Source organism: Trachinotus anak, unplaced genomic scaffold (assembly GCF_046630095.1).
Source record: "Trachinotus anak isolate AG129_WGS33_773 ecotype Australia unplaced genomic scaffold, CSIRO_AGI_Tana_v1 ptg000021l, whole genome shotgun sequence".
NCBI classification, from domain to species: Eukaryota; Metazoa; Chordata; class Actinopteri; order Carangiformes; family Carangidae; genus Trachinotus; species Trachinotus anak.
Window position 1 is genome coordinate 14,034,330 of NW_027273872.1, and position 16,869 is coordinate 14,051,198.

The 16,869-nt window shown below is 41.8% G+C and overlaps 1 protein-coding gene across 2 annotated transcripts; it reads right to left on the reverse strand.

The window, feature by feature from the left end:
- Positions 1-408: 408 nt before the first annotated feature.
- On the reverse strand, positions 409-16,856 carry LOC139605850 (E3 ubiquitin-protein ligase RNF38-like). Of its 2 annotated transcripts, XM_071457697.1 has the most exons (13): positions 16,566-16,856; positions 15,248-15,704; positions 11,499-11,551; positions 11,163-11,344; positions 9,529-9,970; positions 7,776-7,916; positions 7,452-7,640; positions 4,468-4,629; positions 4,262-4,365; positions 3,207-3,288; positions 2,989-3,110; positions 2,489-2,588; positions 409-1,751 (listed from the first exon to the last, which is right to left on the reverse strand). In XM_071457697.1, the coding sequence occupies exons 2-13, from the start codon at positions 15,531-15,533 to the stop codon at positions 1,689-1,691; spliced, it is 1,926 nt and encodes a 641-aa protein (XP_071313798.1). In that variant the 5' UTR covers positions 15,534-15,704; positions 16,566-16,856; the 3' UTR covers positions 409-1,688. The 2 variants fall into 2 exon arrangements, with proteins under 2 accessions (XP_071313798.1, XP_071313797.1); XM_071457696.1 differs by having other exon boundaries at positions 15,248-16,856.
- Between the last annotated feature and the right edge of the window lie 13 nt (positions 16,857-16,869).

Here is a 16,869-nt window from a genome sequence, read left to right on the forward strand (position 1 = left end):
TGCCACTACATCAGGAGTCTACAGATCAGCACACAATCTGTATTATTGTCTGGTAAGTCAGTTATGTTCTGTTTAACAAACATTATAACAATCTGCAGTAAAATAGTGTTAATTACATATTTTCTGCCTGTAAACAAGCATAGGTTTTATGGGAACCAAAATACTGCGTAACTCAAGGACCTCAGTTTGTAGAGGGACAGTAGTTTAAAAGAGCAGTGACACTGCCTAGTGGCAGCTTCAAGCTGTTACACCTCCCAGACAAAATCTGAAAAGACCTGGAGCAGCAGTAAGTGTCATTTTTAATGATAATAATAATAATAATAATAATAATAACTACATCATAACTTACAATAGATATTCACTAACTCTTGATTCTTGAAAGAAGAAAAATATATACAAAATGCTAAGTTTAAAAAGTTCATATCAAGCCTTTTATTTGGTATACAGATATTCATAGATTTATACAGTATATATAGATATATGTATATATGTAACACATGTGCCACTGCAAAGTCACAGACAAACTTATTTTTGCTAAGAAAAGAAAGAAAAAGAAAAATATATAATGTGCTTAAATTTCAGAGTAGTGCCATGAAGTGCTTGCAATCAAAGATAACCAAAACCGGAATGATGAGGTAACTGCCAGGCAGGAAAACAATCACCTATAATAATAATAATAATAATAATAATAATAATAATAATAATAATAATAATAATAATAATAATAATAATAATAATAATTCTACTGTAAGAAATGGATCAAATAGGCAACTGAGAAGTATAGTGGCAGCATGGACCCTTAGTGTCAAACTAGAGAAAAGGATTAAAGTCTATAACATACATACACACAGAGTATGCATACAGACAGACAGTGCATAAACGTACAAACAGGAAGTAAAGTCAGTCACTCATGAGAGCAAAAAAAAAAAACTCTCAGATGTTCTTACTCTTGTCTGATACACAACAGAAACTCAGGCATGCTGCAGGACATCTAAAAATCTCCCTCACACACACACACAAAATGAAAACACAGTCATGTACCACAGGCTTGCATTATAGGGCTAACCAAACGCCACTTGCACAGTTGTGGTGCGCACACACACGCACGCACGCGCTCACACAAACACATACACGCGCGCGCGCTCGCTCGCTCGCTCGCTCACACACACACACACACACACACACACACACACACACACACACACACACACACACACACACACACACACACACACACACACACACACACACACACACACACACACACACACACACACACACACACACACACACACACACACACACACACACACACACACACACACACACACACACACACACACACACACACACACCACTACAGGATGGTGGGTCACTCACTGAAAGATGTGCAGACCAGTGTGCAGTGTGCATGTACATGTACAGAAAGACAAACAGGAAGAAAAATGACGGTCAGGAAAACAACTAGGCGAGGGGGAAATTTCAGGGAGGGTAATAAACATAAGTCGTACAGAAAAAAATAAAAGAACAAAAAAACGAGGCGAGGGTTCTGCACAAAAACGCAAGGAAATGGTATATGTGTATGTGTTTGTGTGTGTATGTACAAGCACGCACATATATCATAATATCAGGAGCAGGCAGTTCTGAACATGTCAGACAGACGATAAGTGTCTGGCTCCCTCATGTGGTCACTCTGAGTCTCGTTGAACCTCTGAGGCGTCAGCCCGACAAATAGGACACGTCCTGTTGGCCTGAGGACAGAGAGAGGAAACAACAAGTTAGCCTTTTGTGTGATTTATTTCATAACTTAAAATATGCCCTGTCTCTAAAGCCTCAGTCCCATAACTGTACATATGGACAACAACTAAACTCACCACTGGATTTGTGTAGTGGATTTCCGATGATCACTTTTATTTGTTTTGTACTGAATTGCAATCATTATAACCCACTTCACAGAGAGGCTTTGAGTAATGCCTCATCCTTCTGAATCATAAGACTGTTATGATTAACACAAGAACTTCGGAGATAAAGTGCCTCTTTTAGCATTTTCAGCGGGAAATCACGTGTCGATGAATGAGACAGTTTCTGATGTTCCTATCCTGGGGTTAAGTGTGGTTTTCAGATTTCACAGACTCCTCTAAGCTGAATTTAGGAGCATTTAGATACACGCCTGATGTTTGTCTCTGTTATCTGACAGATCGCTTGAAAAGTGAGATTCTCACTGAACTTCTATAATTGAAAGGTGCCTGTGTCGCTTCATTAATGTGGACTCAGATAGAGAGTGAATGTGTGTCTTTAAACAAAAATAAGGTTTTCTCTGGGTAAGTTGCTGATTAAGACTCTAAATGTGGTGCTTCCTGGTCGCTTAGGCTCTGCCTTGAACCCCCTGCCACAATGTGTGGTTGGCCTTAAATGAAATCAGAGGTTCCCTATGTGTGTTACATGCACACAGTGAGAGTCAGCTGGGTCCATAGAAGGGGATACTTACCCTCAGCCACTTGTCGACACACTTCCCATGGAACTCGTGGCTGCAGGGCAGGACTCGCAGCAGTTGGCGGGACTCAAAATCACTCATACACACCACACACCTGTAACACAACAGGTATGATCATACAAAGTACAGCATCTGGTATAAAAACTATTTTCATGTCTGTTGTTCAAAATGTATTCATAGGATTTTAAAAAAGTCGAGTGACAGTTCTATTGTGAGAGTACTGAAACTGTCTCATCTTACAAGTATTCATGCACCAGAATCTTGTGTTTTTGTTATTTAAGCTTTGAGGGATATGTGTATCAAGAATTAGGACATTTTGCTTATTCTGTCCACTTCTGTCATTTCACTGCACAAATTCTGTTCTTCATACACATTAGCTTCTGTCACTAAATCCTCCTAAATCCTTTTACTGTGATCTGAAGGTGCTAATAAAAAATTAACAATAATTCGCCCTCTCAGCACTTGATGACCTTGTGGATGTAAAAGGCACTCACAGTGTTTGCTCAGACTGATGGTTATTTGGATTAAACCGATAGGAGGGAAGCTGTTCAATGTCTCCTTTGGTCAGTCCTCGGAGTTTGGCTTCTCCCAGACGCTCAGCGAGGTTAAGGAGGGCCTGTGGGGGGAAAAAAATCATTAAAAAAAATTAGCATCAGCAGAAGAATCAGAGTCTGCATCCAGCAAACAAAAGAATAAAAATATGGAGACAAACCTCATAATTTTCCACCTCTCCATCGTCTACGTCCAGCTCTAGGCTGATTGCAGGACCTGTGGGCTGGACTGGCAGCATTGAACTACAGAGGAGATTTAACAGAGAATTTTTTTTAAGTTTGGTTCACCAAATAATCAAATTATGCAGCTCAGTAGCTAAGCTGTGTAGCGGTACTTAAAGGAGCAGTATGAAGGATTTAGTGCCATCTAGTGGTGAGGTTACAGACTGAAACTGACTGAATAACCCTCCTCTCCCTTTCCAAGCTTGTAAGAGAACCTATGGTGACCGTCAGGTCATGTAAAGATGCAAAAGACCCTATAGAGCCATTATTTGGTTTGTTCTGGGATACTGTAGACACATGGTGGAGCAACATGGCGTGCTCTGTGGAAGAGGACCTGCTTCCTATGTAGATATGAAGGGTTTAGTCTAAGCAAATGAAGACACTTAAATTCTTAGTTTCAGGTGATTATACACTAATGAAAACATAATTATGAATATCATATTCCATATCTGCTAATAGACCCCCCTAAATTCTACAAAGTGGTCCTTTAACTTTCTCTCAACTTTACAAAAAGAAGCTCTGATAGCATTTGTATCCAAGTTGAATAGTTAATGGCCAGAAAATTTAATATTTCACCATCTTATTCAAAACATTTAATCTTGCCTTATGTTTGTCTTGTATTCAGTATTTCAGCATGATCTAAAACTTTTGAATGTTTTCTTAGCTGAAGGCTCACAACCTTTTCCCTTATCATGCAAAATAACCTTTGTTGTTAAATCATTCAATTCTCTTCATTTTCATGATTCAATTAATTTCTAAAGACCTATCAAAAGGTACTTATCTTGGGGAATTCTTTCAGGACAACAAAATAAAATGATCTAACAATATTTTAAAAGAAGGTTTTTCATTTTTAATTATTTGTTCTAATGCCTTTCTTTTGTCTCCAGGTATAACAAATCAAAATAAATCTCTCAAAATGACAGATATCAACTTGGTCAAATTTATTCTTAAGATTTAAAATTTTCATAAAGACATGTGGATTTGATCTACTTACAGGAAGTAAGGCAGGAGGCTGGGGTGGTAAGGCGAAGGTGGCAGTGGCTGTTGTGAGCGGTACCGCCGCCCCGGGAGACGCCGAGGAATGAAGTTTGGATAGGACTGGGGCGAGTGACAACACATACGTGTCTGATCATTTACAGTTTTCATTTTTAGGTTAAAAAATATATATACAACTTTCATTTACTATAACTTATAGCTCACCACTCCAAAGAACTCCTGTGGCAGGGGGTCATGGGAGAGGAAATGAAGCTGTGTAGAGTGTGGGGTGAGGGCTGGGTGGGTGGCAGGGGGATAGTGGAGCCCGGCACCCAAAGACAGGTGCTCTCCAAGCAGCTCCACATCGTTCTCTATCCTCTGCAACGGCTGGGAAAGCAAAAGAGAAATATGCTAAGGTTGTTTCATGTAATCACAGCAACAGAAGCTATTTAACCACAAAATAACATCAATTCAGGTGTAGATTATAATTAAGATTATAATTCAACCCTTTAAAAACTCCTATAAACAAGAACCTAACATAAAAAATAAATCTCACACTATATATTTAACAGTAATTTTCTGCAACGGATAAATAAGACTTTCGTATTTTTATTATCATTTTAAAAAACGCTAATATGTCATTGATATTAAAATAAACCAAACAATGCCATTGCTTCTGGCAATGGCTTCTTATGAAACGACTTCAGTTAGCAGTTAATATCAAAGCCACAAAAGACAAATGTGGACGACATTAAAAACAAAAAAAAAAACAACATGCTTCAGCCTTGGCAAACAGCTGTTGAACCAGTGTTCAGCAAAATGACCTTAAAATAAAATAATGAGTTATTGGCAGATGAACAATAAATTCCATAGCCATATAACCCTGTAACCACACAGACATTTCTCCTTCAACTGCATTACCAACATGTGCCTCGTTGTCATTTGTAGATTTTACTCTTTTTTTTGTAACTGATGCAACATGCACAGGTATATGGCCTGTGTTACTAAAAGTCTTCATATATTACCAAACAGTATACTATTCCTAAGGTCTTGTTCAGACCTGGCATTAACATGCATCGTGGGTGATCAGTTCACACCTGGCACTAAAATGTCTCCACATACATCTCAAGTGACCACTTGAGATCGGATCTCACTTCCTCACCCTGTATGTAAATAAGCATGTACATGTGGTTTTTAGCCAATCTGACTATGACAGAGAGGTCTGTTGTCAATGTGTTGACACACATATTGAGAAAGAGAGAGAGAGAGAGAGAGAGAGGGAGGGAGGGGAATGAGGGGTTCAGTGAATTGTTGCACAACTCTGACACTAAAATACAGTTTTAGAGACACATTAGACAGAATAAAACGTTTTCAGTCCATTATGAAACTGGAGGGGGGATGTCAGTTGAGTCGGTTGCAGAGATACTCACAAGTCATTTTTTTCAAGTCCAAGTCAAGTCTCAAGTCTCTTATGGTTGTAATTAGCGCTCTGTCTCCTGCTGCATGCCCCACAGTCTGCTCAGAACACACTGCATTGCCATATCCAATGAATTCAAAGCATGTACTGCATGATCATCACTCATTTATCCATAAAGATATACATAATACTAAGAGCAGGAACATGGATAGAGTGGGAATAAAAATCGGCCCAGACTTTTGACTTGGACTCACTCACCAGAACCCATCTGGAGACACACCACCACATACGGCCTGTGTCACACTTTAGAATCATGAAGCAAACAGAGGAGAAGACTTGAAAAAGAACAACCAGCACATTAAACTGTAGTTCTTATTGTTACAAGTTAGTAGCTATAGAGAATATGAGATTAGAATTTAGACAGTACAGCAGTAAATATAACACCAGACATCTCTTGAGTTTAGTAGTTTTTCTTTCTTCACTGGATCTTTCTATCATAAAATTATGTAGATCTGAGCTGATCACACAGACTATTATGACTTTAATTTCCATATTAAGATTTCTGACGAAGCAAGAGCAGATGTAATGTAACTCTAAATAAACTATATAGACTATAATATGACTAGATTCCTGTTGTCCTCTTCTTATTCTATATAGCTGGATTTACTGCGAGGTGTGGTCCTGAACCCAGTCTGCTGATCTGCTCCTCCTGTCAGTTGTTACTAGTTACTGCTGGTGGTTGCACAACTATTTGAAGCATTTGTATTTTTCTGGATTTGAACTTCTTCTCTCTGAGCTCTTCAGACATAGTTTGCTTTGTTTTATTACATTGTTACAAAGGAATATAAAATGAGTCAGCAACAGTCCACTGCTGCCTCAGTGTTTAAACACTGATACAGATACACACACATAAACAGTAAGCAGGTGACAGAGCTGCGGGAGCGAACTGAACCTGAACTGAACATAGTTTGCTGGGAGGCAGACGTGAGGGAGATGACAGCCACGCAGAACCACAGTGTGCTGCACAGTCTGCTCCACTGGGCGGATCACCACACACAGCACCATCCATCTCTCCCCCTCCCTCCCTCTCTCTCTCGCCCTATGAAGAAATGATGTCTGAATTCAGCACACCAGATATTTTCTTAATATTAATGCGCCAAAAAATAAATAATGACCGTTCACGAGTCCTAAATCTAGAGTCAGTCTCAAGTCTTGAGGACAAGTCTCAAGTCACTGTGTGTGTGACTTAAGAACGACTCCAGTCAAAGTCGCAAACTCGAGTCCCCATCTCCAGTAGGCGGTACTTCAGTAAGGCCCAGGACACATTCACATTCACAATGCTTAAAAAAAAAAATAAAATAAAAAAAAAAAAAAACAGTGGCCACATGTGGCCCAGACCACCTCTGAATGTGTGATCACAAATGCATCACAACTGTACTTAGTGCTGTTCGCTTGTGATTGGATCACCAGAGACAGATGTTAATGCCAGGTCTGAACAGGGCATAAGTGTTTGCAACTACTAAAAGGAGATAAAAGAAAATTGCTGTTACTCAAATGTATAAAATTTGCATTGAGCATAGTAAACCACCTTTGCTGTTGCCGTTTTAAACAGCAGGTAGAACATTTAAAGATGCCTACTGCCAAACTGGAGCCTTTTGTTCATATTTAAAAAGGGAAGAAAGTGTTTTTAATACACACATAGAACGTGAGTTATTATCAGAATACATCTGATATCAAATTTGCTAAGGTTGAAAAAAAGTCACCACAACACAACACATGCAGTCCTACTCACCGATCGTGCCTGCTGTGTCGGATAGGGTCCAAACTGTCCAGGCTGGGGCAGGTGAGGAGGGTGGTGGGAGAGGTGTGTTGGGGGATGGGGGAGGTGAGGAGGGGGAAGTAGGAAGGCTGGGTCACTGGACAGTAGTGATGGGAAGGGATAGGGCATCGGTAAGTGCTGCACAGAACAGGTCTGAATGACCTGAGAGAGAGGGAAAATAACAAAAATAAAAATTCCATTTAGGAAGTAAGGCATGTTGCAGTAAAAGAAAATAGACAGCTACACCACCAGGAAACAGCTGGAATGAATCTCTTACAAAAACAGGTCCACACTCACTGGAGGAGGGACGCTGCAGACGGGGTAGTGCTGTCCACTGAAAACCACCGAGCATGCTGGGATCTGCTGAGGGGCAGAGCGAGGTGGTAGGCCGGGCGGAGCTCCCGGAGGAGACACAGGATACGATACTGGAGCTGAACCCTAAAAATGGAGATCAAGCTCAACTTTATGCATGCAGACTATGATTTAAAGCTGCACAGCTGTAATCAGGAGACTTGGTACAAATCCTAAACATATCAGTGCCTCATGCATCAACCACTTGTGTGTCTTTCTGTGAGGTTTTCCAGAAATAGAGGCATTTTCGAAGATGGTAAAATTCAAACTTTCATGGTAACAAACATGTCACTCTGGATTTGAGATTTAATCATGCTAATGAAAGGACTAAGGCGAGTTCCACATGTGTATGTCTGCCCACATCTTTCATGTTTTTGGTTGATTTCAATAACAAAAGGAAATGGAAAACACAATCTGATTAGAACGTAATCAGCAATAATAAGACGTGGAAGAAGTTCTGAGGTTCCAGTAGTATTTTTCATAAAAGTGCAATGTCTTTCCACACTGTAACCGGCACTGTGGATGTGAATTCTGATATAAGTTCAGTTGGATTCTAATTTGAATGATTTTATTTAACTCAAACACCCCAACAACCTGCAGATTAAAATTAGTCCTTTCACAGATTTTGCAGATTATCTGCAAATGGAAATTGTTTCCATAATCCAATTAGGATGTTTCACTCTATCTCTAGAAATTAGTTTTACAAAAGCACATGCTGGAATATACAAAAAAAACTAGTATTTGTCAAACCCTGGATATGATGCTTTAAACTGAAAAACTATTTCTGGTTGGATTTGGCTTTCTCAAGGGATCAAATGATACATACGACACATGATACACACTTCTCAAGGGTAAAGTTTCCATTTTGCCAATGAACTTTCCTCCACTCCAGCCAATTTAAAAACTTATTTCACTGAATCAGCCCCACTGGAAAACTAGAATTAATGCCTCGTGGTTGCATGCCTCTGCCAACCAGCCAAGTTGCAGGAAATGTGGTCACAATCTCCCCTTCCTAAGTTACGTCACTGAGTAACAGCTACAAGTGTTTTTGCAAAGCACTATGATGTCACAGTGAAGCTCACCTTTCACCAAACTGTGACCTTGCCCTTTGACCACCAGAACTTTACAGTTCATTCTTGAGTCCAAGTGAATGTACCAAATTTGAAGAAAAGGCGTTACTGAGATATAACATTCACGAAAATGGGACAAACGGACGTACATACGTACAGACAACCCAAAAACATAATGCCTCCAGCCCTGACTGTCGACGGCACGGAGACATAACAACAAGCACACAAGCCAGACATACTAAAAGACATGCTAATGGACAGACCCACATTAACCAACTGAATCTTTCACCTACATGGTGATGATGCTGTGATAAATTACAGGAAATTTAGAAGTCAATATCTTCAACTACAAATAAGTTAATATACCCATGAGTAGCTCGGTTTAATTTTCACATTTCACAAGTGTCGAATGTGTTGTTCTTTGTGAGTGTTTCTCGTTCTTGTGCAGCACAAGAAGGAGACAAGAATGTGCAAGAAGATGACGACCTTTGAGAATCACACTCAAGTCGTGTTGTTATTTCAGAGACCTTACTGGAGTAATATCTGTCCTTTCTAAACTCTATGCACTTCTTTTTTTCCCCCAGTAACTGAACTCATGAACTCATGAACTCACGAACTCATGAACTCACCTGCTCATGTAGGTCCAGCACCACACTGCTCTGTTGCTGGGATGGGTGAGGGTGTGGATGTTGTGGGTGGGCTGCAGGGTGCAGCAGCCTGGGAGATAGGTTTGGTGACTGGTGGAGGGGTCTCGGGGAAGGGTTTGGGGGATGGTAACCTGGGCGCTCTTCAGGCCCGGGCCCTGGCCCAGGCCCAGGCCCTCGGGGCGGTTGCTGGCTGTAGGGTGGGTAGCCCTGAGGGGGAGCCGGGTGGCGGTAGTTTTCATCCTGGTGGCCTGACGACAGGCCGTGGTGAGAGTGCAGGTGGTGGTGGTGATGATGGTGTGCGTTGGGGTGGTGATGGTGGTGGTGGTTGTTGTTGTTGCTGTTGTAGTGGTGGTGGTTGTTGTGGGCGTGGTGGTGGTGGCGGGTCAGACGGTCTCTCCGGCCACGTTGGCGTCTCATTGGAGGGCTGAGGTGGAAGAAAGAGGGGAAAACTAAAGAGGAGGCAGAAGAAGCTACATTGTCACATGCATCGCCATAAATACTGGAGCTGCCACCTACGGCAAAATGTTTGAGTATGAACTCCTGACTAAGCTAATATGACAAAACGTTTTGTGCCTTCAGTGTATTATGTGTGTGTTCAAGAAAGAGAAGATTCTGTGTTGCGAAAGACTTAGGTGCTTTCACTGTGAACATGTTTTAAAAACACTTGACAAAACAGTTTAGAACTGTTGTTACTTATTTAACTTGAATTCAATTATTGAAACACATCAACAGCCCTAATAAAGAGAACCTAAACATACACCTTAACCAGTGGAAATTCACAAATCTTTGCAGATTGGCTTAAACACCATTACTGCTGCACTGTACTGTGATTTATATATTTCAATATATTCACCCATTTTTTTGTGTAAGCTCATCTGGCTCACCCAGTTTAATAAATCAAAACATATTTAATGTGTGGCTGCACACAATGATCACTTTCATCATCAATGAATCTGGTAATTATTTTCCCCATTAACTAATTCTTAATTTTTACTATGAAAGGGCAGAAAATAGTTAAAAGGATGTCTGTCACAATGCTCTAAAGCCCAAGGTGACATCTTCAAATGTCTTGTTTTGTCTGACCTATGGTCAAAAACCCAAAGATATTCAGTTTACAATGATAAACAACAAGAGAAAAGTAGCAAATCCTCACATTTGTCTAAGGGTTTTTCTGTCTGGGACCAGAGAGCATTTGGTATTCTTGCATGAAAAATTTCTTAAACAATAAAATGATTATCAAAACAGGTGCAGAATAATTTTGTAAAGGGCAACTATTTCAGCTCTTAACAGTATCACATGACAAAAATTGTAATAAAAATCTTGATAGATTACTATAAGAATTAATTAGTCTATCACGTAAACAAAAGAATCAGTTTTTGGTTACAGCTCCTTAAATCCTTGCTCTGGTTTGTTTCATTCATTTTTATTTTAACACCTTTAAGTTTTTAGACTGTTGGTCAGACAGAAAAAGCTATTTAAAGATATAAACCTGGGATCTTGTCATTTGTGATGGGGATTTCTCGTTATTTTTCACATTTTATAGGCTGAACATTTACGGGATTAATAAGAAAGATAATGGTCGTGTGTGTTTTGGTCACACACATAAACACACTTACCTGCGACGGTTGCGAACAGGTGTGTGGCATCTCTCTGGCATGTAGTGGGGGTGTGGTCTGCGACTGGGAGGCAGCTCCCAGGGGCGAATGGGAGAGGAAGGAGTAGAGGGGGGGGCGGAGCTCAGATCCAACATGGACTGCTGGGAAAGACGCTGCCTCTTGGGGCTGGGGCTGTCTTCCATCTGAGATAAATGAGGGGAAACCAGAGGAATGGTTGGTCAGGAAAAAAGTAAAAGGGGACAGACAAAAGGGAAGAATGAATAAGAAAGATAAACAATAACATCCAAATCCTATTCAAACCAGAGGTAACAGGCAGTGGTCATGTTTAATACTTACTTTGTCCCGATCCTCGCTGCACACATTATCCGGATGAAAATGTAGCACTCCTCCTGCAGGCCACAGAGGAAATAAAAACACAATCAGATAAGAGAGCTAAGAAAAACAACATCACAAGACACATGGACATAAGCTTGCTAATCCAACAGAAATACAACCACATCAAAAACACACAACCAGCTGGTTGCCTTTGATTTCTTTTTCCATTCTAAGACCACACTGGATGCCAGAAAGTCGTTATCTTGATGCAGCCTTGCTGATTTACAGTTGAACAGTTATACAGACTTAACATCACAATATCCAACAGTGACAACAAAAATGTGCATCTGACGTGGTACACAAACAAGACTTACAGCTCCCTGTTGTCACTGAGGGTCTCTCTTCCAAAAAAATGTCCTGCTTTAAATGATCAGACAAGAGAGGAGGCATCTCTGGAAGATGTCACACTGGCCTCATCCTCTCTGGCTCTCACAGACAAATCATTCCCTCTGATCTACCATGAAAAGCATCACGGAAACAGACACACAGGACTTCCTCAGTCATACATGAACAACACTTTGGTTCTTGTTGGTTTTGCAAAGCCCATATTGTATTGTTTGAATCCAATTTGTAACTTTTGTCCCTAGGCATTATCACCTTAATTTTTCTGCAGGTTATTGTAGTGCACCATCTAAAAGTAAAACGAGTGACTGATTGATTGACTGATCCTTTGAAAGAAAGTTAATAGGAAATAACGTTGGTAATCGATTGAATTGTTTGAAAGTCTTTTATCAAGCAAAGTGCCAGCAGTTAGCAAGTTTCAGCTTCTCAGATGTGAAGATTTGCTGCTTTTGATTAATGAAAAAAAATTATTATCAGACTAATCAACAAGGAAAATATTGTCAGTTGCAGCCCTAGTACTAACCCATAACGTGAAGCAACACTGTAGAGCACTCCCTAATAATTACCAGAAATCCTGGGTTAAAGTCTGAGCGTTGGCAAAAATCTGCTATGCTGACGTACCCCTGAGCAAGGCAGTGAACCATTATTAGCTCAGCAACAACTGCTCAGTACCATGTCTCTTGCCCATTTTTTCACTTCTTTGTGGTGGGGGAACAAGCAATAAAAATCTCTCTACAAGGATCAATAGACCACCAGAAAAAAAGACTTATTGATATGAATGAGATTAGTGTGTCCAAAAATATTAAATACTAAAAAAAGAGAAAAATCGTATCACTGCATTAAGCGCTAATGCCATGCACATAATCTGAGAAAAACACAATTCTCTCCCAGCTGTTTATCTGACAGTCCACATGTGCAATCTGGATGCAGCATGTGCACACAGACATTTCAGCAGCTTAAGAAGGATGTCCTTGAACTCAGCTGACAAGAGTTTCCTCTAAGCAGTCCCCCAAAAACCTTTAATCACCAAAAAGAGGAGGAAAAAAACTCTCCTCTCCTCATCTCTTTCTGTTTTTTCCTTCCATGCCTCCCTCATCCAAAGAGCCCCTTCAGCCTCCTCAGAAAAAACAGATCTGAAAGCGCCCCCCTTCCCACCCACCCAACCCTTTCTTGTCTTTGTGACACCACTCCAGAGCCATGTGAAGTCTGCCGATAGTGACAGCTCAAAGACGCCCTGCTAGTGGCTGCAGAGACCAGAGGGACGGTTGGTTGACTGACTAGCCGACAGGAGGGCCAACACACTGGCTTACATCTTTATTAATCTACCATCCCTTTTTCTTTAGACCTCATAGGGTCCTAGGACTCTGCCGCTAATGTGTTTTGTGCAGAACTAGGTCTGTTAATGCTGATTCACCCCAGGGTCCATAGGAGAGCGGATGGTGAGCCAGACTGGATGGTTTCTGCTGGCGAGCACACACGACCTTGTTTCCTCCGAGCATGGCTGCTGGGGAAGACTGACACCGTTTCTTTCACGACTGACAATCCAGTCAGGCAGGGTATAAAACTTTGAGTATCAGCTGTCACCAAGCAGCAATTTTCTCCTGTTCTTTAACTGAGATAAGGAGACTCGAACCAATATTTAGAAGAGACAAGCCAAAAAGAAAAGAAACAACCTATTTTATCCACATATTCTGTAGAGATCTCATGACAGTATTAATCTGTAAAAAACTGGTTGTTATTGAGTTACAATGCTGGCAGGTTGTGGGATGCAACACTCGCTGCTTGAAACTGTGGGAGTGAAAGAGGAAAAAAATAAATAAAAAAGGGAAAAAAAACAATAACAGAGGTAAGACAGGGACACACATTTTAACACCCCCAAAACCAACCCTGACACTTTCTGCATAAAGTGATACCAAGGGGTGAAATACTGTGACATGTACAAAAACAAACAAGCACGGACAAACAGGAAATCTGTAATGCACATCATACAAGCACAACACGTCACAAACACACACACACACACAGAAAACACACACAGATCCCAGCCAACAACGAAGAGGCATGTGCAGCTGCTAAGAGGAATAAGGCAGCTCACACAGCAGGGAGATTCACTGGTTAAGTCATTCGCACAAACCCCTCTGTAGTCTTTCAATTTAGGAAGCATGTGTTTCTGTGTCGTCCCCTATGTGTGGGTTATTTTGGGTGTTTGGCAACAGTGCTGCTATTACGACAGAGGCCCATTAAAAGCCTGCTTTCATTCATTCACTGCACTTTTTTTTGCCTTTGAGAGGATCCAATCTGGTATTACAGAGGGTTTCTCCAGTCACTTTCCAATAGTCGGCAATGGAAACCTGCTGAAGACTAACCAGACTTGTGCCACCGTTGTAAACAATGACAAGAGGCTAGGGTGCAGTCTCACTTTTGATTTTCTGATATGGCAGTTTAATTTGTTTCTTCCTCTTATTCTTTAAAGGTTTTGGGAAATTTTTTAGCGAGTTTGGGATGGGTAAGGAACTGTTGGTGTTGTGGGCAGGAAGAATCAACTGAAGCAGGGACTGATACTGGGAATGCACATAAATCTGACATGGCAAAGTGAATAAACCATAAACTCTACTTTGTGTTTGGATAGAGTTTTAGAAGTACAACATCAATCTTTACCAGTTTGACTAGTTTGGGACAATTTAGAGGCTAAAAATATAATATGAATAGCACCAAGGTTCATGGTGAACTGCAAGGAAGACTGTATTATGCCAGCCTGAGTCACGGCAGCAACCAATCTAAAATGAAAAGATAAAATCGCTATCTAGAAAGAGCTTTCATTTCAAACAACTTGAAGGCTTGTGTCGAGGCTCCAAGCTGCTCTTTTAATCCAACTTTTCTCATACACAGATCTTGTAAAGACTGAATAAGAGTATGTTGCATGTCTACACTGCTAGGCAAATGAATCTGTCCCTGAACTCCACAGAAGTAACATAATATGACCTGTGGGCCCTTAGCACCACCATCCCTGGACTATCCAAAGGAAAATTCTGCAGTGCTAAATTCCTATTGAGGGCCAGGATAATTTGCACTGCAAGTATTGAGCCAGGCAGGGACATACAAGACAGGAAGTTCAGGAACCTTGTGCGCCCTATTTACCTACCTCAAACCTCTATAGCAAAAGCTCTACTACATCTCCTGACATGACATATAGCTGGCCTCTCAAGCAACAGCTGGCAGTGAAAGCACCAAGCCTTTTAGTTAAATGTCTCAAAGCCTGTTAAGCTGCTAGTGGTCTGCCTGCAGCCCTCAGGGGGTGTATCCTGTGTGAGTGTGTGTAATGATGCATCTAGCCGGGCTGCAGGCCCTGTTTACTGAAGCCTGCTTACCGGCCCCGGGGTGTCTGTGAGCTCCGTGCGAAGAGTGGCGCTGCGCCCCTGCGGACAGGTAGCTCCCCTGGGTGTGCTGCTGCTGGCTCTCCGGGTAGCTACGACCACCGTGGTGCGGCGCCCAGCCAGGGTTGCTCTGCTGCGGGTAGCTCACCCCTCCTCCGCCGGCGTTCATCAAGCTCCCGGTACCGACGGCGTTACCACTGCCATTGTTTCCAACGCTGCCGTTCATACCGAAATGATAGAAGCCAGACCGAGACCGCGACCGCGTCCTGGGGGGGTCCATGGCTGGAGAGGAGGAGGAGGAGGAGGAGGAGGAGGAGGAGGGCGGTGGTGGATGGACGCGATGAAGGTAGGCTGGAGAGGTGGACGTCCACACACGGGCAGGAGCCTCCCTCTTCAGACCGCTTCCCTGCGTCTCTATATCCAGCCAGTTACCTCTGATGACGACCGGTCACTGGGACATTTAAAGCTGTTTTCAGTATAACGAGGCGGGATACCTGGAGGGCTCAGGGAAGCTCAGCCCTCATATGTCGCACAAGCAACATCTGCATCGGCTCCATCCACTCTCCCCCCGGTCAACTTCACGGAAACCGCTTTTTTTTTTTTTTTTTTTTTTTTTTTTGAGCTTGAAAATGTTACAGTTAAGTCAGCAACCGATTAAAAAAAAAAAAAAAAACGTGATCAAAATATAGTTTAGTTATCAGTGGTTTTCGTCTTCACCAGAACAACAGCTGAGCAAGTCTCAGCTTCTCTATTGTCTTTCCACAGAGCACCACTGTCAGGCTTTCCCACAGTAAAATAAAGTATTTTATAAGCGTTTCTCACAAGCCTTTGGGTCCTAAACGCGTGAGTTAATTGCCGACGCATACATTAGCAAGTAACTGCAACTGAAGTTAATATCTCTGCAACCAAAAGCTAGCCAAGTTTAATACTTAAATCCCTAAACACAAGCAAGATGGCTAGCTGTCGAGCGTTAGCAAACTAAAGGAAACCAGCCGCCCTGATAGCTGGCTGTGAAACAAAGTTATTAGCATAGGTTCGTGAATAAATTACAACTAAACTGCAATGGGTAGCCCACTGTAAGTAGTAAAGTTACACCCCGTCGCGTTGGCAAACTAAACCTGCTCTTTCATTAGCATAATTTCGATTTTCCAGCTAGCCCGAGGCTAAAAGGAAGCGGGTCTAGAGGGGAAAACAAGTCCAACAGTGCCGACATTACAAGCTAGCTAACGCCGCACGGTGTCGATGTTAGGCTAGTCGTTAAACGGTGCTAACAGCGGATTACCTCGGACCCCATGAGAAAGCAGATAGCTACCTTATCCGTCAAGTAAGGTGGACAATATTTGTCCAATTTAAATCCCCTCTCGCATTCGCTGTTTTCTCCGGTCAGCGGGGAGTGTAGTGGAGATCAATCAATGGGAGTTTCACATCTCTGCCGAGTCGCCCCCAATCGATCACAGAGAAACGTGTCGCTCGGCACTTGGCAAACTCGCACCACGCTTGTAGGTAATCCACACAAACCCAAAAGCAGGGACACGTTTAAGTTCACACTAAACCCGGGAAAGCAATATTTGTTGAATTAGCAGCGGTCAATGTCGATTTTCAATAGGAGCTTGTTA

Bases quoted from the DNA above. Each gene is read 5' to 3' on its own strand.
- LOC139605850 (XM_071457697.1), bottom strand. From the start codon at position 15,533: ATGGACCCCCCCAGGACGCGGTCGCGGTCTCGGTCTGGCTTCTATCAT. The intron at 11,552-15,247 runs GTAAGCAGGCTT...TGTGGCCTGCAG, and splicing joins TCACAGACACCCCGGGGCCG to GAGGAGTGCTACATTTTCAT. The intron at 3,289-4,261 runs GTAAGTAGATCA...TCTCCTCTGTAG, and splicing joins AGCCTCCTGCCTTACTTCCT to TTCAATGCTGCCAGTCCAGC.